The sequence below is a fragment of the Drosophila arizonae genome, chromosome 2, assembly GCF_054131065.1.
Source record: "Drosophila arizonae isolate 15081-1271.41 chromosome 2, UAZ_ARI_1.0, whole genome shotgun sequence".
NCBI classification, from domain to species: Eukaryota; Metazoa; Arthropoda; class Insecta; order Diptera; family Drosophilidae; genus Drosophila; species Drosophila arizonae.
In genome coordinates, this window is record NC_142922.1 from 6,437,634 (window position 1) to 6,459,028 (window position 21,395).

A 21,395-nucleotide genomic window follows, 5' to 3' on the forward strand; every position below is an offset into this window, starting at 1 on the left:
GCGATTAAAATGTTACTAGTTTAATGAATATAAAATTTGTATACTTGTTACATGATTCGTAATAATATTGATTCGTAATAAAATTGATATTTTTAATGCTTTCTCAATCATCAATATATAATTTTGTGGATGTGAATTTTGCTACTTTGGTCGTGAGAATACCAGTGTGGCTACTTTGCTCACGTGCCCATCACTATAATTTTATTCGATCACTCTTATAAGAAAAAGTTAACAGAGTTTTTTTCAGTAATATTTTTCTTGTCCGTGCGTGACGTCGCGCGACCGTGCCGCTCGTGATTGTTTGTGTGTTTTAAATAAATAAAATTAAAGATTAAAACGCAAGAAACTAAGCTGGCGCAGAGTGTAAACAACAGAAGATTGGCGCGACGTAATTTAAATGCAGTTGATTTTTTAAAGTGCCGCGCAGCAGAAGCGACATAACAAAAGAGAAATAGTACAAAGAAATTGGTCTTCCTGCTTTTGGCCGCCGTCGCCGCTGCCACCGAAGAAGAGTGCGCAGAAAAAATAAGAAAAATGCAACAAATCACGGAAGCAGAGTAATAAAAACTCAGCAATAACGTTGACTGACGATAATTGTGCAATTATTGAAAGAATTGTATATTTATTTTCGGTTAAAAGTTCTTTGTGTGAGAAATACCCACATACATACATACATATATACATACAAATAAATTACTAGCAGTTCACATCAGCAATAACAACATCCACAGCAGGCAGTGAAAAATCTCAATCTCGCAACCAAACGACGAAAGCAGCAGCAGAAAATTTATTAAAAACAAATAATTTTTTGGCTGTTTGCTAAACATATAAATTAAAAACAAAACAAAATTCTGAGTGAGGCTTCAAAGTTGTTATTTATGTAATATTGAGTCGACAGCAAACACAAATTCGAAAATGGATGACAAATTCATCATATTCAATGCTGCACGCGATGATAACCTGCCCCTATTGAAGGTGAGTACCTGCGTTGCAATTGCCAAAGGCTGTCGCAGATGCGTGGGCGACAACCTAACTGCAACTTGCAAGCAAAATTCATAGCGCAACTCAGCTGCTGGTGCTGTTGCTGTTGCTGTTGATGTTGCAGTGCTGCCAGCCTTGTGACTAATCAATAAAATTCTACACACACACATACACTCGCAAACATACACATACATACGCGAGCTGCTATCAAGCTGAAAGAATGAGAGACAGAGAGAGTTCAGAGAAGCATAGAGCGAGAGAGTGGTTTGCTCGGCAACAGAGCCAAAACACAAACAAATACAAATGTACACACATGCATAACATGTATGTGTGTGTGCTTGTAGGTGTATATACCTCAAGCTCCCTCCGACTGTGGCACGCTTTATGCATAATAAAGTTCTTAAGCTTTGACTACACTGGCTTGACATTGGCGCAGTGCAATTGCGCTGTTGCATTTGGCTTCGTTTGCCCTGCGACTGTTTGGCTGTGTGTGTGCGTGTGTGTGTCTGCATATGCGTATGTGTGCATTTTCTTGCTATGGATGTATTTATATTTCTTTTTATTTATAAATATGCACTTTACAAGTATTTTGTTTGTTTCTGACAAGTCAATATTTAGAATGTAATATGTTAGATTTTTGTCAAAGTTTATTGCTATCGATTATAATGTATTTATTTTGTAGAATTATTAATGCTTTGTGCGTGAGCCTGTATGACTTTGACTTTACTTATTATTTATATAAACATTTTTTGAAATATATATTATGTTTATATAGTATTATTGAAATCTTGCCACTTTCTATTAGAATGTAGTCAGCAACTGAGCAACGCGAATAAGAATAGCAAACAATTTAAAAACAAAATTTTGTTAATGAAAACAAGAAAAACAAAATTAAATAAATTGCTATAGTATCCACACACATTAGACAAATTATTTTTACATTTTTTACGATACATTTCACATTTATTCACTTCCTCTGTTTCGTTATCTTATCAGCTACAGACCCAAACACCTAAGACAACGATGGCAAAATTTCCGTCCATTTGTATTTGATGTATAACCAAGTATTTTTAGCTAGCCTATTAGTATTATTATTATTATTATTTTTATACATTTATCTCATCATGCCGATTCGTATTTGGGCCACGTTTTTGAGCGTTTTTTGACTCTACCTGTGTTAACATGTTAATGCAAACATATAAAATTAACGGCTGAGATCACGTTGCGTTTGGTTTCGTTAAGCGTTTCCGCGATTGTCAAAACGGTCAACTTGATTGGTTTTATATTATGTCGTAGCCCGCGCCCCCCTCCCCAAGACACGCTCCCAGCAGCAGCAGCAACGCCCACCAAGGGGCCATACCAATGGGTATGTATGTGTGTATGTACTACAAATATAAATATCTCGCTCTTATGCATATGTGTGTGTACTGTCAGTTATCCTTGAGTGCGTTCACTCACCAGGTCCGAAGCTCAGAAAGGCTCGACTCGCACCGGTTTTGTTCATTTTTAGACTTCCTGACTGGGCTCGGCTCTCGACTCAGGTTCTGGTTCTGCTTCCGAAAATGTGTCATTTGTGCCGACAGCCGATTGATGCTTTTGCTGCTGCTGCTTGCGCTCTGACAGGAAGCAACTTGATTCTCTGTGCTTGTGTGCGTATGTGTGTGTGTGTGTGAAGATATCTGAAAATAGCCTGCTGCCTGGGCTAAATGTGCTTTTATATATATCTACATGTATATTTATATACAGTAAATATATATAGGCATATACATATATATTTACATACAAATATAGTTTGCAAGGTGCCCATGCAGCCGAAAGAAACTAGTGCACCATATTGAGCGAACTAGCTCCGATCTCGTTCTCGATCTCATTCGTCAAGTGTGCAACAGTTCTAGCAAAAGAAACTGGTTTTTCTAGCTCGACTCAACTATTTGGTTTTTTGTTTTGTTTTAGTTCGCTGGCAATAATGTTGGTGTTGTTAGTGTTGCTTTTGTTGTTCTTGTCGTTTGCTTTTGTTTATTCCAAAAATGAGATCCAAAACATCGTACGCATGTGGTAAATAAATATATATGCTTGTATGTACATACATAAGTACAATTTATACAGTCGAAGTCCAAGTGCCACTTTACGCTTGAAGTCACAACAATACGTATTTGTGAAGTACGCTACGTGATCGCAGCTGGATGGCTATGTAGATGACTTGATGGATGTGTTTGGGTTTCTTTGCGTCGGGCAAAAGAATATGTTGGGGTACTTAAAATACGATAGCGAATCGTAAAAGGTTGTAGGGAAGCTATTTAAATAACCTCACTAAGCAATGAGACCAGGAAGTATATGAGCCTACATAGGATTTATATACATAATTAATGTATAATTAAAAACCAGAATCATAGTACCTGTTGCAAAAATTTGATTAGAGCATAAAAACTTATTAAATCATTCTTTTATCAAATTGTACCCACATATGTGTATGAGATATTCTTAACTAAATCAATTGTGATGAAACAGGATTTCAGCTTAATCGAAACAGGAAATTTGAAAAAAGAACCAGTTCCAAACCTTATAGCTAATACCATGTGAAATTCAAATACAAAGGGAACCATTCAAATATTGAAAAAGTGAAATCATGGAAAAGTAAACTTAAGAATTGAAGTGAAATTCCATTTATATTAAAAAACGAGAATCAATTCACGATTTGCAAAGGTTGAATGACCCATTCAAGGATGAAATATGTACAGAGCTTAATTAAAATTAAATATACAATACATATAATGGCTTGGAATCGAGAGTAAATAAATTAAACTGTTTAGATATGTGCATAAATAGGGAAACAGGATTTTATATGAATTTTCAAGCACTTTTAGTAGAAGGCTTAGATTTCTGAATGCATAGGCCAAGGTCAGCTAATGAGCGAGACGAAATGTCTTAATTGCGATCAATAATCAATAATACTTCAGTCCGTTAGCTGGCGCTGTGAAGGACTGCTTAGCGTAACTGAATAAAACAAAAATAAAATAAAACCTTTTAAAATTCAATATGCATGTTTAATACATGCTTGAATCAAGCTAAAACTAAAAAAAAAAACTTTATGTATACATATATAATGTTTGCTAGTTGTTTATTTGTAAAACATTTGCAAATTAGATTTTGTTTTTTTATGCCAAGCTTTATGCACAGCCAAATTAATACATGCACACATACATATGTGTGTGTGTGTCTGTGTGACTGTTATGTGTGCTTTTTGCTGCTGTCGATTAACAGCTGTTTTTGAGGTTGAGGCTGATTCTTTGCGCTCTGTTCGGCTGCTGCTTGAGTTTTATTTTATGCTGAATATTTGCAGCGCGAAATGTTTGCATTCAATTTGTTGCCAGGGTAACCTCAAAACGCAAATTTGAATTCGAGTGCCAAGCTTTAGGCTGCAGAGAGGGATAGAGCAAAAGAGAGAGACATAGATAGAAAGAGCATGCTATAGATAGAAGGCGAGACAGCTGCAGCTGAACTTTTTTTTTTTTGAGCATTTGCAGCATCGTTCATTGGTCTGCTATTTTTTTTTTCTCACTTGTTTGCTATTTAACTACTTCTTGATTATTCATTCTGTCTCTATGTGTGTGTGTGTGTGTGTGTGTGGGTCGGTGGGTAAATGGAAGGTCAGACCCGATCTCCGGCTCGTTGCCTGGTTTGCTTTGACTTCAATTCTGCTGCCATCTTAACATAGCAGCGCATAGAGCGCACTCGACTCGCATGTGTACAAAACATTTACCCCATTGAGCGCACAATGAGCAAGAAGCGTTGCCAGCAACAGCAGCAGCAACAACAACAACAGCAATAGCAATTAACAGCATCAGCAACATCAGCTGCTGTAGCAATAATAACAAATAAAACAAACAATGCAACTCTTGTGGGTCCAGCGAGTTGAGGCTAGGTGCGTGCGATAGCGTTCATTGGCATCATCTTCACTATTATCAGCATACACTGTCCAAAGAAAAAAACATACGCTCGTTAAATATTTAATAATTGTTTAATTTTAAGTTGATATTAAAGTAAGCATTTGACAATATTTGTCAGTGAAACATAATCTATATAGCAAAAGATAAGAGCAGAAAATATAGGTAAAGAAATGTAAACACAAAATTTGAGCTGAAATATTGGAAGGTTCTAGAAAACTGTGTGAACTTTATATATATGTATATATATAGTAATATATTTTTTTATATTTATATATTTGAATTTGATATATTTATATATTTTGTCTATTTTATTTGCAATCCTTAGAATCTTCTGGACTTTATTTTTCCAGCAGTTGAGTAAATATTTCCCGCAATCAAATTTCAGATTGATTTATTTTTGAACGCTTCTGCTTACATAACAAACACAAATTGCGGTGAAATATGGCTTCGAGCTTATCTGACAATGCTTATCACTGCGACAATAAATATTAATTTATTATTAAGCGTGCTTGACGAAATGCATTCTATTTATATAGACAAACATATATAAGGTGCTTGTAATGTGTTATATATGTTATATAACGCAGATGTAATTATGTAGAGCTATGCTTAAAGGAGAGCTTTGCCTTGGAAATGCTCAACATATTTCTCGCAGTGTACTCATTTACGATGCTGTGCCGTCAGAGCCGAAGGCATTGGCACTTAGTCGAGCATATTGCGTGCTACTGCACTACGAGCTGCTCCATCTACATATAACCAACTATCTATCTGAAGCTTTGTTGTAGCTATAGCTTCAGCTGTATCTGTATCTTTATCTGTAGCTGTATCTCTTGTCGGTTGTATTTTGTTTTGTTTGGATTGTTGCTGTTGTTGTTGTTGCTGCTGCTGTTTGTCGAAGCGTCATGACTTTGAAGCTCGTCGCACGATTAACTAAAGCAACAATACTCCTCATAACAATGTGAATGCCTTCTTGCTGATTATACGCCCATCATAGGGCATTATATTATCAGCTGCGTCAGGGGCTGAGTGCGTATCTAGCCGCTTGCATACATATGTACATATATATAACATATACAAATGTATATAGAGATACTCACTGTTTATGTTTATCTGTTTATATATGATCTGGACGTAGTTAACTCAATGGTATTTAGCTAAAGTCTATTAAAAAAACTGAGATACAACTCAACAATTTAAATTAAAACTAAAATATATATATATATATATATATATATATACATGACAATATATTAGTACATAATGAACCCATTCACATCTGCATAATTAGTTGAAATAAAACAAAAGTTATTGTTTTTAACAATAACACAATTTATAATTAAATAAATTTGGTGTCGTTCAAAAATATATGCATTATGTACATATATATTCCAATTGTCAACGTGACTTGACTTTTTATGTTCAAGGAAATAATTTAGTTAAAATGTTTTTTCTGAACTAATTTGTTAATTAAAATTTAAGTGTTTTATTCCATATATGGTTGTTCAGTTGACATAAACAGATTTTTAGTGTCATGTTAATTTATTAATATTTTTGCACATTGAAGTCTTTTTTTGTAGTTTATTAATGAAATATTTATATGCATATTTATATATATATATCTTAATATGTTTTTAAATTTGGAATGAGTTTAGAGTTTAAAATAATTTTGAATATTTTTGATTTAATAGTATGCAACATTGAAACATTAAAATAATATTTTTTTAGCTAATACTATAATACTATAAAAATTGTATACATATACATATACATATACATACATATATAGTAAAAGTTGTCAGTAATTCGATTTGCTTATTGAATCTGTAAGATGGTTCATGAACTAGCTCATCTGTGTTAATGAAGTTAATTTGTGTGAGTTAAAAAGTTTTTTATTTGGCTTAATTCGCATTTCTTTATTTGTTCTTCATCTGATTAACTGGTTTGGTTAACGTTTTGGCAAATTGGTTAAATTTTCAAACCGGTTCAGCTTACAGCCTTCAAGAGATATATAAGTTCTCATTGATTCATAGAATTTTAATTTTTTTTCTAGTTATATTTTATATTCAATTATGTTTTATTACATTCTGTTGGAATATACTTATACTGTTGTAATAATACTTAGAAATACCAGTTTTTTTTTTTTTTAATAAATATTTTTTAGCTTAGAGGCGTTTTTTTCCATAGCGCATTAAAACAAATCGCCTCAAAATTGACCCTGGCCTCGACCCTGCAACGTGTGAACTTCGGCATGCATAAATATATATCTATATATATAGATTAAAGTTACTATATATGTATATGTATAATATGCATTGCTCGTTGCCAGATATTTTGATTGGTCTTGTCTGCTGATATCAGATTGAATGATGTGTGTCGTCTCCTTTGCCTTCTCCTTCTGCTTCTCTTGTTGAAAAAGCACCGTTGACCTCAACTGAAGAGCTATGCTCGCCTTTTAGTATATTTTGTTGTTTTCTTTTATACATAGATATTTTAATTGACACCCTTGAGCCGACTGCGCAGTCGCGCCAGTTTAGCTAACAAATAAGCCAAATAATTGAGCAGCGACGTGGCTGATTTGAATGTCGGCGAGGGGTAAACCTCTAAGTTGACGGTTGAACGCACCAAAGCCGAGCCAAGAGCCAGTCAAGAGCTGTGCGAACGGCGAGACATCAAATCTATCTACTACTGCATATCGACATTGAACTCGTTCAATGTCAAAATTATAATAAATTATGCGTGCACGGCAAACAGAAAATGATCACAAAGCAACAACAACAACAACAACAACAGCAACAACAACAACAACAATAGCGGCCACAATGGAAAGTTGTTTATTGTTTATTACACGGAAATAGATTTGTTAATCGCCTTTAAACTAGTGTTAACCTATTATTCATTCGCATTTGATTTTCGCGCTCAACGGCTCGACATTTTCATAACGGTATGTGGCAAGGTGAAAAATGTTTCCCTGGCACTTTTCCGTTTCCACTTTCACATGATTTCTAGCGCGCTGATGGAGAACAAATGTCAAGTATTAAACACAATTTTTACCTTGTTTCAATTATCTGTTTATATATGTATATACATGCATATATTATATACATATAAATTTGTATAGCTGTCTGTTTTTTTTTTTTTTCGACAACAATTTGCGAAACTGCAGTAAATACAAATTAAAAACAAATTACACGCATATATACACATCTTTACATATATATGATATGTATGTCTATATATACACATATGCGGGAAGTGAAATTTTAAATCAGTTTTCTTTTCTTTCGGTGAAATGAGCAAAATCAAGTGAATTCTGAGGCAAGACGCAATTGTTTTGTGCCCCTTTTCTGCTTGACTCATGCAAACGTTCGGATCTGGGAAATTTCAAGCAGCTGACTAACAGAACTGCCCGACTGACTAAAAGTCTGTCATATTATTGTTTGAATAGCTTTTTAGTTATATAAAAAAAAAATAAAAATAAAATAATTAAGTCAAGCACTCTGTGCGCTGTTGCTTAAACATATTTATAAGATTTTAAATTCAGATATCGAACTTGATTATTATTGCAATTAAAATTAACTGATTGCCATAATTATAATGCAAAGTAATTAGTGTAGAATCCATTTGTCTACTTTGTTCTTATTTATTTATTAATAAGTTACAATTAATATAAAATTAACTCTAACTAAGACTAAGCACTGGCAGCAGGGGCATTCGGCTGGACTTTGTTCTTACTATTATTTATTATTCATATAATTTATTAGTTACCTTTAAATAACAGATTTACCTAAAAAGTGTTACATATTTACAAAAAAATTTATATATATTTTATATGTGAATAAATAAGAATTATTTTGTATATTGTATAATTGTATGTTTAATGTAATTAATTAAATTCAACAGAGTATTGAGAATATTTTTATTATTTCTTATATTATTTATATAATATGAATATATGAATATTTTTTACATTTATTTATTCATAACTAGCCGTTGGAATACAAATATTTTTACAAGACAATATTATTGTTATTGTAATATTACCATAACAAAAGGTTCTCAATGTTATTATATATTTGATTTTAAGCCGGATTTTATAATAGAATTTATAATGAAGTATTCATAATTATAATCAGTATTTCATTATAAATTCCATATGCCCTCATTATTTACTGATTGAACTCGAACATTTTCGTCACTCATTTCATTTAATCCTTAGCAATAAATACTTTATCGTTCTAACTAGATTCAACGAATTTGTTTAATTAGCTTGTTCAATTGCCTGGCTATACGTATTACTTATTGACCACATGTCAGTATTTCCACAATTATCTAAACTTTTCCCATTGACTTGTGCTTCAATTGGCCGCTGAGTCCAAAATGTGGCGCAATGTGCGAGGTCATATCAATTATCTCTACCGGTGCCATAATACTATATAGCTGTACTATTGCTCTCTATGGACTGTACTATAGCTCTTCTGGACTTCGTTTGCTTCTCCCTTGCACCTCGTGCCGCCCGTTTGTCATGCTTCAGCTGATATGTGTATCGCACAGTCCGCCCACCTTCCGTCTATCAACGCCCACCGCTGTCCCAAAATTTTGGCTGACCCGAGGGTCATTTAGACGTATGTCTGTTGTCGAATACGATTTGTGCCGGTTGGAGCGAGACTTTGGGGCATTCGTCGGCATTCGGATCACCCTCTGTGGCTGTGACTCATCGCTAAACGGCTGGCGTGAACCGAGCTCAATCTGAATTGAATATGCAACCTGGAACCGGCTCTCCATCGTATATGTTTAGTACATACATACATACATGCGTTTATGCATCTGTTTGTATGCTATAAATGCGGAAAAGCAAACAGCTGCCGTTGGACGCGTCATCAAATTGTTGTTGCTGTTGTTGTTGTTGCTGCTGCTGCTGTTTGTCGAAGCGTCATGACTTTGAAGCTCGTCGCACGATTAACTAAAGCAACAATACTCCTCATAACAATGTGAATGCCTTCTTGCTGATTATACGCCCATCATAGGGCATTATATTATCAGCTGCGTCAGGGGCTGAGTGCGTATCTAGCCGCTTGCATACATATGTACATATATATAACATATACAAATGTATATAGAGATACTCACTGTTTATGTTTATCTGTTTATATATGATCTGGACGCAGTTAACTCAATGGTATTTAGCTAAAGTCGAACTAATAAAAAAACTGAGATACAACTCAACAATTTAAATTAAAACTAATATATATATATATATATATATATATATATATAGTACATAATGAATCCATTCACATCTGCATAATTAGTTGAAATAAAACAAAAGTTATTCTTTTTAACAATAACACAATTTATAATTAAATAAATTTGGTGTCGTTCAAATATATATATATAGTTCATGACGAAGATATATAGTATATATTATGCATGTATGTACATATATATTCCAATTGTCAACGTGACTTGACTTTTTATGTTCAAGGAAATAATTTAGTTAAAATGTTTTTCTGAACTAATTTGTTAATTAAAATTTAAGTGTTTTATTCCATATATGGTTGTTCAGTTGACATAAACAGATTTTTAGTGTCATGTTAATTTATTAATATTTTTGCACATTGAAGTCTTTTTTTGTAGTTTATTAATGAAATATTTATATGCATATTTATGTATATCTTAATATGTTTTTAAATTTGGAATGAGTTTAGAGTTTAAAATAATTTTGAATATTTTTTGTTTAATAGTATGCAACATTGAAACATTAAAATAATATTTTTTTAGCTAATACTATATCATAAATATTGTATATATCATATAAAGTAAAAGTTGTCAGTAATTCGATTTGCTTATTGAATCTGTAAGATGGTTCATGAACTAGCTCATCTGTGTTAATGAAGTTAATTTGTGTGAGTTAAAAAGTTTTTTATTTGGCTTAATTCGCATTTCTTTATTTGTTCTTCATCTGATTAACTGGTTTGGTTAACGTTTTGGCAAATTGGTTAAATTTTCAAACCGGTTCAGCTTACAGCCTTCAAGAGATATATAAGTTCTCATTGATTCATAGAATTTTAATTTTTTTTTTTTTTTTTTTTTTTTTTTAGTTATTTTTAAAATTCAATTATGTTTTATTACATTCTGTTGGACTTGTAATAATACTTAGAAATACCTGTTTTTTTTTATAAATATTTTTTAGCTTAGAGGCGTTTTTTTCCATAGCGCATTAAAACAAATCGCCTCAAAATTGACCCTGGCCTCGACCCTGCAACGTGTGAACTTCGGCATGCATAAATATATATTTATACACATAGATTAAAGTTACTATATATGTATATGTATAATATGCATTGCTCGTTGCCAGATATTTTGATTGGTCTTGTCTGCTGATATCAGATTGAATGATGTGTGTCGTCTCCTTTGCCTTCTCCTTCTGCTTCTCTTGTTGAACCCGTTAAAAAGCACCGTTGACCTCAACTGAAGAGCTATGCTCGCCTTTTAGTATATTTTGTTGTTTTCTTTTATACATAGATATTTTAATTGACACCCTTGAGCCGACTGCGCAGTCGCGCCAGTTTAGCTAACAAATAAGCCAAATAATTGAGCAGCGACGTGGCTGATTTGAATGTCGGCGAGGGGTAAACCTCTAAGTTGACGGTTGAACGCACCAAAGCCGAGCCAAGAGCCAGTCAAGAGCTGTGCGAACGGCGAGACATCAAATCTATCTACTACTGCATATCGACATTGAACTCGTTCAATGTCAAAATTATAATAAATTATGCGTGCACGGCAAACAGAAAATGATCACAAAGCAACAACAACAACAACAACAACAATAGCGGCCACAATGGAAAGTTGTTTATTGTTTATTACACGGAAATAGATTTGTTAATCGCATTTAAACTAGCGTTAACCTATTATTCATTCGCATTTGATTTTCGCGCTCAACGGCTCGACATTTTCATAACGGTATGTGGCAAGGTGAAAAATGTTTCCCTGGCACTTTTCCGTTTCCACTTTCACATGATTTCTGGCGCGCTGATGGAGAACAAATGTCAAGTATTAAACACAATTTTTACCTTGTTTCAATAATGCATATATTATATACATATAAATTTGTATAGCTGTCTGTTTTTTTTTTTTTTCGACAACAATTTGCGAAATTGCAGTAAATACAAATTAAAAACAAATTACACGCATATATACACATCTTTACATATATATGATATGTATGTCTATATATACACATATGCGGGAAGTGAAATTTTAAATCCGTTTTTTTTCTTTCGGTGAAATGAGCAAAGTCAAGTGAATTCTGAGGCAAGACGCAATTGTTTTGTGCCCCTTTTCTGCTTGACTCATGCAAACGTTCGGATCTGGGAAATTTCAAGCAGCTGACTAACAGAACTGCCCGACTGACTAAAAGTCTGTCATATTATTGTTTGAATAGCTTTTTAGTTATAAAAAAAATAAAAATAAAATAAAATAATTAAGTTAAGCACTCTGTGCGCTGTTGCTTATACATATTTATAAGATTTTAAATTCAGATATCGAACTTGATTATTATTGCAATTAAAATTAACTGATTACCATAATTATAATGCAAAGTAATTAGTGTAGAATCCATTTGTCTACTTTGTTCTTATTTATTTATTAATAAGTTACAATTAATATAAAATTAGCTCTAACTAAGACTAAGCACTGGCAGCAGGGGCATTCGGCTGGACTTTGTTCTTACTATTATTTATTATTCATATAATTTATTAGTTACCTTTAAATAACAGATTTACCTAAAAAGTGTTACATATTTACAAAAAAATTTATATATATTTTATATGTGAATAAATAAGAATTATTTTGTATATTGTATAATTGTATGTTTAATGTAATTAATTAAATTCAACAGAGTATTGAGAATATTTTTATTATTTCTTATACTATTTATATAATATGAATATATGAATATTTTTTACATTTATTTATTCATAACTAGCCGTTGCAATACAAATATTTTTACAAGACAATATTATTGTTATTGTAATATTACCATAACAAAAGGCTCTCAATGTTATATATTTGATTTTAAGCCGGATTTTATAATAGAATTTATAATGAAGTATTCATAATTATAATCAGTATTTCATTATAAATTCCATATGCCCTCATTATTTACTGATTGAACTCGAACATTTTCGTCACTCATTTCATTTAATCCTTAGCAATAAATACTTTATCGTTCTAACTAGATTCAACGAATTTGTTTAATTAGCTTGTTCAATTGCCTGGCTATACGTATTACTTATTGACCACATGTCAGTATTTCCACAATTATCTAAACTTTTCCCATTGACTTGTGCTTCAATTGGCCGCTGAGTCCAAAATGTGGCGCAATGTGCGAGGTCATATCAATTATCTCTACCGGTGCCATAATACTATATAGCTGTACTATTGCTCTCTATGGACTGTACTATAGCTCTTCTGGACTTCGTTTGCTTCTCCCTTGCACCTCGTGCCGCCCGTTTGTCATGCTTCAGCTGATATGTGTATCGCACAGTCCGCCCACCTTCCGTCTATCAACGCCCACCGCTGTCCCAAAATTTTGGCTGACCCGAGGGTCATTTAGACGTATGTCTGCCGTCGAATACGATTTGTGCCGGTTGGAGCGAGACTTTGGGGCACTCGTCGGCATTCGGATCACCCTCTGTGGCTGTGACTCATCGCCAAACGGTTGGCGTGAACCGAGCTCAATCTCAATTGAATATGCAACCGGGAACCGGCTCTCCATCGTATATGTTTAGTACATACATACATACATGCGTTTATGCATCTGTTTGTATGCTATGTATAAATGCGGAAAAGCAAACAGCTGCCGTTGGACGCGTCATCAAATTGTTGTTGCTGTTGTTGTTGTTGCTTGTTTGTTTGAGGCTTCCGTTGAAAGCGAAAAGTTCAGTAGCCCAATATGCTCAATTCCAAGTCGTTGGGGCATGATATTGGGAGCTTGGGGCTGGGGAGATTCGAAGATTGGCGATCTCAATGGCGATGCTATAAACATTCAATGCTGTAAAGCAAAGGCATTGCTCTCGATATATAATTGAAATATGAATGCGTAATTTTTTGTTTATATTTATTTGCATTTTATTTGAGCTTATTTATATATGTAAGTAACATTCATATTATATATTCTTGTCTGGCTGTTGTTGTTTTTATTGAAACGCAAAATTTCACAACAATTTCTAGACGCGTTTGCCTGCTAAATGTTGCCAAAATGTGCCCGTCACGCGCACGAGCTTCGCGAAAGGTTGGGCCAGCAGAAAGAGAGAGAGGGAGAGAGAGAGAGAGAGAAAGAGAGAGAGATAGAGCGAGAGAGAGAGGGAGGGTGCGAATGATACAAGCAGACATATGCGGCCATTAAATGACGCAGAAGAATCACAAAGAAAGAAATGTTTGTCTGCCAGTCTGCGTCTTTGTCGAATTCAGGAAGCAAAGATATTCTTATACTCTGTAGAAGAGCACACAAGAAAAAAAAAAAAAAAAAGAATACGATTGACTCTCCCAGCAGCAGCAGTAGCAGTCAAGAGAATTATAGCTAGCCGTTGACAAAAACAGCAAACGAAAAGAATAAATAAATAAATAAAATAAAATTAAATAAAATGCCGCACGGCATTCACAAGGTCTTTTGATTGAGTGCTCCCCTCCCAGTGGCTTTTGTTTTCTGTTGATTTTGTATACCCTGCAGTCAATGCCAATGACCAATCGGACTAGAATGCTTTTATGGCAACGTATGTGACAGGCAAATAATAATATGAGCAAAAAAAATATACTAAGTAATACTATGTCTATATAAATATCATCAGTTGAATAATGTTACTCTACATATTCCCTCTCCATTTCTTCTATTTAAATTTTTCTCTTATTAAATTTTATTAAAATTTTAAAATATTTGCATTAAATTTGAGTATAAAACTGAAATATTATGGTATGTCTATAATGCAGCACCTAGATTCAGGGTATTTTCTAGTCGATTACAGCGCTCATAAATCTCTGCATGCTAATATCTTCATGCCCTTGCAGAGAGTATATTAATTTTTTGACAAAATTTGTATTTCATGGAAGTTAATATGCAGAGTAAAATTTTGTTTTAGCTTAAAATATTTCAATATTTATTGTATTAACAGTTTATCAGTCAGTTTTCAGAAAATATTAAACCATCAAGTCTCCATTTAAAATAATCTAAATTATCTGCATCGAATAGTTTGTTAGTTTACCATAAATAAAGTCAATGCGAAATCAAGAATTCGATTGGGGAAATCAAAAGTATGGGAAGAGCAGGCTTATTAGTTTTTTCTGAAAAAAAAAAAAAAAAAAAAATCAAAATCATGCGTCATAAATTATGATTATCAAGTTGATGTATTATTGGGGTATTATCTCTGATACTCCCAGCCTGTCATAAAGTAATGTTATCAGTAAAAATGTTATCTATTTTTAATACATTTATCTATTCGCCTGCTAGCGTATTTGATCTTCAAATACCAATGCTATCAGCTCTTTCTTTTCTTTTCTGTTTATGGGTTTTTATTTTTTGTTTGTATTTTTATTTGTATTTCTGGTTCTAGGCAACTGTCGGAGACGTTGTTGTTGTTGTTGTTTTTTTTTTTCGTCTTGGGGGTTTTTCGTTTGACGAATGCTCTAATTGAGATTGATAAGTCAAGTTGCCAAGTTCTGTATATTTCACTACAATACGTAAGAGCTCTGGTGCCCGTTTCAAGGTTTTCTCTAATCATTTTATTTCCTATCATTGAAGTGCTTGATGCGTGTGCGACTTTTTTCAATGGAGGAAGTAAACAAATGTTTGATAGCCAAAGATCGAAAACAGAAATGTCAGACACGACTGCTGTGGGAATGTTCGCTTGAGAACAGACTAGTCAGGGCGTATAAATCTGAGTCCATTGAAATGGTGTACAAGGGGTATGATATTTTCGTGCATAGGCATGCGACAGGCGAGAGAAGGCGTGGCTGAGCAAATAAATTATATATATGCTGGATCTGAGTGACTGACTATATGCTTGTTTATACAATAATTGCATCGATCTTGACAGCTATTGGAGTTATAGCTTATAGAATATTTTGCATTATTTTATATACCATTTCATTAAATTTCTGAAATATTTTTAATTTCACAGTCCCATAAGGAGTTCATGAATATTAATGTTTATTTATATATTTACATATGATTACATATTTATATATTTATCCATTATGTACTGAAAATATTAGAGAAATTTCACATCACACATCTGGAAATAATTCTCTTCTAGCTGGCAGCTGTGGAAAGTACAAGTTCAAAAGCTGCGCAGTTAGCGAAGCGCGTGCTTCTGTATATGTGTGAGACTGTGTGTATATACATATGTATACAGAGTATTAGCTAATCGGGCACACCCGATACTCGCCTATTGACTCTAATATGCATCTCAGAATCATGCGTCAGATGCTGTTGCAAGCAAAGATTGCATTGAAAATGGAAAAACTTCTAGTAAACTGGATGCCCAGTGAAATCATGTTGACCCCGCTTTGTGCGAACGTGCAAATTTATATATTGTATTATTTCCCTATCAATATTTAATTATCATTGAAGCTCAACGTCAGCTGCTAAAATGACACCTCAACTGGTTCAATAGACGTCGAATCGGCGAATCAGAACTGAGCCAGACTGTCTCTGCCTTAACTTTGGATGCTTGCAAATGTTTTGTACAATATTCATTCAAATTTATTGACAAAGTATATGTGCATGTATTGTGTGTATAATATATGCATAAAAAATTTTTAATTATTTTTCGTTTTGCTATGCATTATAAATAGAAGAGAGCTTAACTCGCCATACTTTATGCTGATTTATTAGCCAGTCAAACAAGTTTTTCTAATATTAATTCATAATTTTGTATTTTGTATTTTTATTTTATTAATATTTGTACTGTATCACATTACAAACGGAATTCCGTTGACATTTTGCTAAAATCATTATCATATGATTTTCATCAAATAGTAGATCGACAATGCTCTAACTACAGTCAGCACCAATTAAGAATGACATTTATATCAATTATTTATGTATCTGTTTACCGGGTACCCATTGCTCATTTGCTCACCTGTTCACATTATAATAACTGCTCGACACGTGCGTCGAGCTAACACACGCATCGCATCGTATCACAGTCCACAGGTGTCTCCACCCATAGCATAATTAGCATACAGCAAAAATAAAACACGTTTGACATCAATGAAATTCAATTTAAAATTGGCATGCACAAAAAAAAATAAAAATAAAAATAAATAAAAAATATGATATTAAAAAAACAATGCAAATAAACTTGAAGTGAACAGGTAGCAAACGATTAACGACGATTTGATGCCCTAAAGGTCAAGAGAAAAGCTATAAAATGAAGTGGATAAAGAGAGAACGATGGAAGGAAAGAAAAAATAGAGATAGGTAGATAGATAGAAAGCGAGAGATAGAAAGACTGATATATATATAGACAGTTGGAAAGAGATAGAGGGACGAAAATAGATAGAGAGACGGAGAGATAGAGAGAGAGAGAGCGGCAGGGAGAATGATGGACAGAGGGAGAGAGAGATAGAGATAGGGAAAGAGAGAGATAGAGATAGGGAGAGAAAGATAGAGATAGAGATAGGGATAGAGAGAGATAGAGATAGGGAGGAAAATAGAGAGGGAGATAGCGGCAACAATTGAGAGAAAGAGGGAGACAACAGAGATATACACATACTTATGTATAGATAGAAAGATGATGACAGAGGGATAGAGACAAAGGGATAGAGACGGAGGGATAGAGACAGAGGGAGATACATATATGTATATATGTATATATATACTGCATGAAGGAACTTCTAAAAACAAAAGCTGTTTTTTTTTTTTTTTTTGTTCAACTATTAAAACGTGCTGTTTATTTTATAATTCAAAATAAAGTTATATAAATTATAGTACATTTTTTTTTCATTTCTATTAAAATAGTCAATCGGTCGTGCCGCTATAAACGATTGTAAAATGTACTCAAAAATAGTAGTTTAAGGAATTTCCATTTGATCATAATATACAATACGTGAAATTGTTTGATTATGCTCAGACAATTAGCTTTTCAGGCTTATTACATTATTTTGTAGCTGCAGCCCATATATGTTTCAAAAATATTATTAATACATCAATTTTGCACAGTAATTTGCAAACACTTTCTAATCTTATTAACACATTACTTATTGTTGTTGTTCTTTTTTTTTTTTTTTTTTTTTTCATTTTAAGACTTTTTGCGTAGTTAGTGAAATAAATATGTATACATTTGCGAAACACAACACAAAAAGAAATAAGTTAGGTATATATGTACATATAATATATAGATTCGTTTTGTTTCGACAATAAATTCGTCATGGTACTTCGAAAAATTCTTTGAGCAAAGTATAAATGTTTTATATGCAATATATTTTGTTGGAACGTGTTGCGCCAGCATTGCGTGTGGATCATGTTGCGGCAACAAGTTAGTTGAGGGAATTTCGTCTGCAGCAACATTTGTGTGGAACTCATGTTGCAGCAACATTCTGGTTTGAACGCAAGTTTGGAGATGTTTGAATTGTCACATGTTGCAGCAACATTATGTGCAGCCCAAGTTGCTGCAACATGTATACATTGGCTTGCATACTAAATGAATTTCTTTTATAAGTTTTTTAAGTACATGTTTTTTTGTTGTGCCTATGCTTATATTTTAATATTGTACATGAAATTACCTATATATGCATATGGCTGATATTAATTATTAATTAATTTTTTTATTTTTAGAATGTGCTGTACAACAAGAGCCCTGCTGAAATTTCGGCTTTGATATCGGCTAAAGTGAATGGAGCCACACCGCTGGTCATCTCCTGTCGCAATGGACACTACGACATTGTAGAATATTTATTGACAAAGTGTCGCGCCGATGTGGAACAGGTGGGCTCCGTGAGCTTTGACGGCGAGCCCATTGAGGATGCGCCGCCATTGTGGTGTGCCGCAGCAGCGGGTCATCTGGGCATTGTCAAGATGCTGGTGCGTCGCTTTGCCAACGTGAACAGTACGACGCGAACGAACTCGACCCCGCTGCGTGCCGCCTGCTTCGACGGACATTACGAAATTGTCAAATACTTGGTACATCACGGCGCAGGTGAGTAGACGTGTTGAGTATTCTCTGTTAATCCAAATCGATGATTGAGATACGCTTGTTGCTTGCAGACTTTGAGGTGGCCAACCGGCATGGGCACACCTGTCTAATGATTGCCTGCTACAAGGGACACTATCGCATCGCCCAGTATCTGCTCTCGCTGAATGCGGACGTGAATCGCTGCAGCATCAAGGGCAATACGGCGTTGCACGACTGCGCGGAGTCGGGCTCGCTGCAAATACTGCAGCTGCTGCTGAAGCATGGCGCCACGATGGACGTGGACTACTATGGCATGACGCCACTGCTGGCCGCCAGTGTGACTGGACACATGCCCATTGTGGAGCACCTCATAACGCTGCCGTGCGTGAGTCGAATGGCGAGAATAGATGCACTGGAACTGCTGGGTGCGACATATGTGGACAAGAAACGTGATATGGCCGTCGCGCTGTCGCTGTGGCGGCGAGCGCTCGAGGAGCGAGCACAGGAGCCGCAGCTGCATAAAAAGGTGCAGGAACCGGTGCCGGCATACGAGATGGTCACCGAAGTGACCACCATCGAGGAGTTGGAGGAGCTGGTTCTCGATCCGGATGAGATGCGCATGCAGGCGCTGGTCATCAGACAGCGCATTCTAGGACCGACGCATCCGGACACCAGCTACTACATTCGCTTCAGGTAAGTTGTGGCTAATGTGGCTAACATGGTTGATAATCGAATCGCATTGGTCCTGCAGGGGCGCACACTACGCAGACGCTGGCCGCTTCGATCGCTGCATTGAACTCTGGTCATATGCTTTGACTATGCAACAGAAAATCTTGCAGCCACTGAGCCCCATGACCCAATCCTCGTTACTTTCCTTTGCCGAGCTGTTCAGCTTTATGCTGGTGGAGGCGGGGCGCCTGTTGCCGCGCGGACGGATCGTGCCGCCCATTGAGGCCGATGGCATGCTGACCATCTTTCACAAGGCTGTGCTGGAGGTGGAGCGTGGTCAGGCATTTACATTGGAGCAGCATCAACATCAGCAGCTGCTGCCCTGCGGCAACAAGCAGCTAACTCAATCGCCATCCTCATCATCGACATCATCATCGTCCTCCAGCTCCTCCTCCTCATCATCATCATCATCATCATCAGCCGCCAGCTCAACATCAGCGTCATCATCGACCACGTTGTTATCGGCGCACCAACACGACTGCAATCACGATCCCAATGCACTAAGTCGCACTCTGGTCAGTGCCCTGCACATTGGTTGCCTGCTCAGTTCGCTGCTCGACTCGGACAGCTTCTGTCCGGAGATGCGGCGCCAGGTGATGAACGCCTTGTACCGCCTCAACCGTCTCAATGTGCACGTGCGCTTTGGCCGCACCGCCCTGCACTACGCCTGCTATCGCGAGGGCACACTCGTCGGCCGGTATCCCTCCTGCCAGTTCCCATCCGTGTCGCTGGCCAAGGCGCTGCTCGAGGTGGGCGCCGATCCGAATGCCGTGGATGAGTCGGGCAATACGCCGCTCCATCTAGCCGCCACACTCCAGCCCTATATCGAGCCATTGGCACAGACCTTGCTCCAGGGTGGCGCACATCTGGTAAATATGAATTGAGAGAGCGCACAATTGAAGTATTGTCTAATCTAATCAAATGCCGCCCTCTGTACAAAACAGGACACAAAGAACGATGCTGGCGAGACGTTCGAGAGCCTGCTGGCGCCCACACCTCTGCACAAGATCGTCGATCCCATGAAGTATACAACGCTGGCGTGTCTGGCAGCGCGCACCATCAAGCAGCATAGCCTCCAGTATGAGGGCGCTGTGCCGCGAGCGCTGTATCAGTTCATCGAGTTGCATTAGGCGCTGGAAGGCAGCTGCGAGAGAGCTACAATTAGGCTGAGACTCGTTGATTCATTTACAGACGAACAGGCAGACAGACAGACAGGCAGACCTCCCGATCGACCGACCGACCGCCCGCCCGCCAGCCATCGTAGCCATGCCACGTGGATAGACATAATATAGCAACTACCTATTACTACTACTATTACATTTAAATATAGAGCTGAATGGGAGAGCGTTACTAATGACTAGGAACTGATTTGTGATGTTTGCAAGCAAGCGAAGTGACCAATCCTGGTGCAGGATCCGGATTGACAACGATGACGATTAACGATTGACGATGATGACACACTGTCAAATAACAAACAAAAACAAAAGAAACCAACAACGATGACAAAAAAAAAAAAAAAAAAAAAAAAAAAAAAAAACCAAAAAAATTGAAACAAAACGACAACTTA

General features: G+C 35.7%; 1 protein-coding gene across 1 annotated transcript; it reads left to right on the forward strand.

The window, feature by feature from the left end:
* The first annotated feature begins 228 nt into the window (after positions 1–228).
* LOC108619754 (protein fem-1 homolog CG6966) lies at positions 229–21,385 on the forward strand. The gene is made up of 5 exons (XM_018016498.2): positions 229–975; positions 18,763–19,123; positions 19,192–19,792; positions 19,851–20,697; positions 20,773–21,385. The coding sequence occupies exons 1-5, from the start codon at positions 916–918 to the stop codon at positions 20,956–20,958; spliced, it is 2,055 nt and encodes a 684-aa protein (XP_017871987.1). The 5' UTR covers positions 229–915; the 3' UTR covers positions 20,959–21,385.
* The last annotated feature ends 10 nt before the right edge of the window (positions 21,386–21,395 follow it).

Coding starts and splice junctions, on each gene's coding strand:
- LOC108619754 (XM_018016498.2), top strand. CDS start 916: ATGGATGACAAATTCATCATATTCAATGCTGCACGCGATGATAACCTG. Junction 976..18,762: donor ATAACCTGCCCCTATTGAAG/GTGAGTACCTGC, acceptor TTTTATTTTTAG/AATGTGCTGTACAACAAGAG. Junction 20,698..20,772: donor TCCAGGGTGGCGCACATCTG/GTAAATATGAAT, acceptor TGTACAAAACAG/GACACAAAGAACGATGCTGG.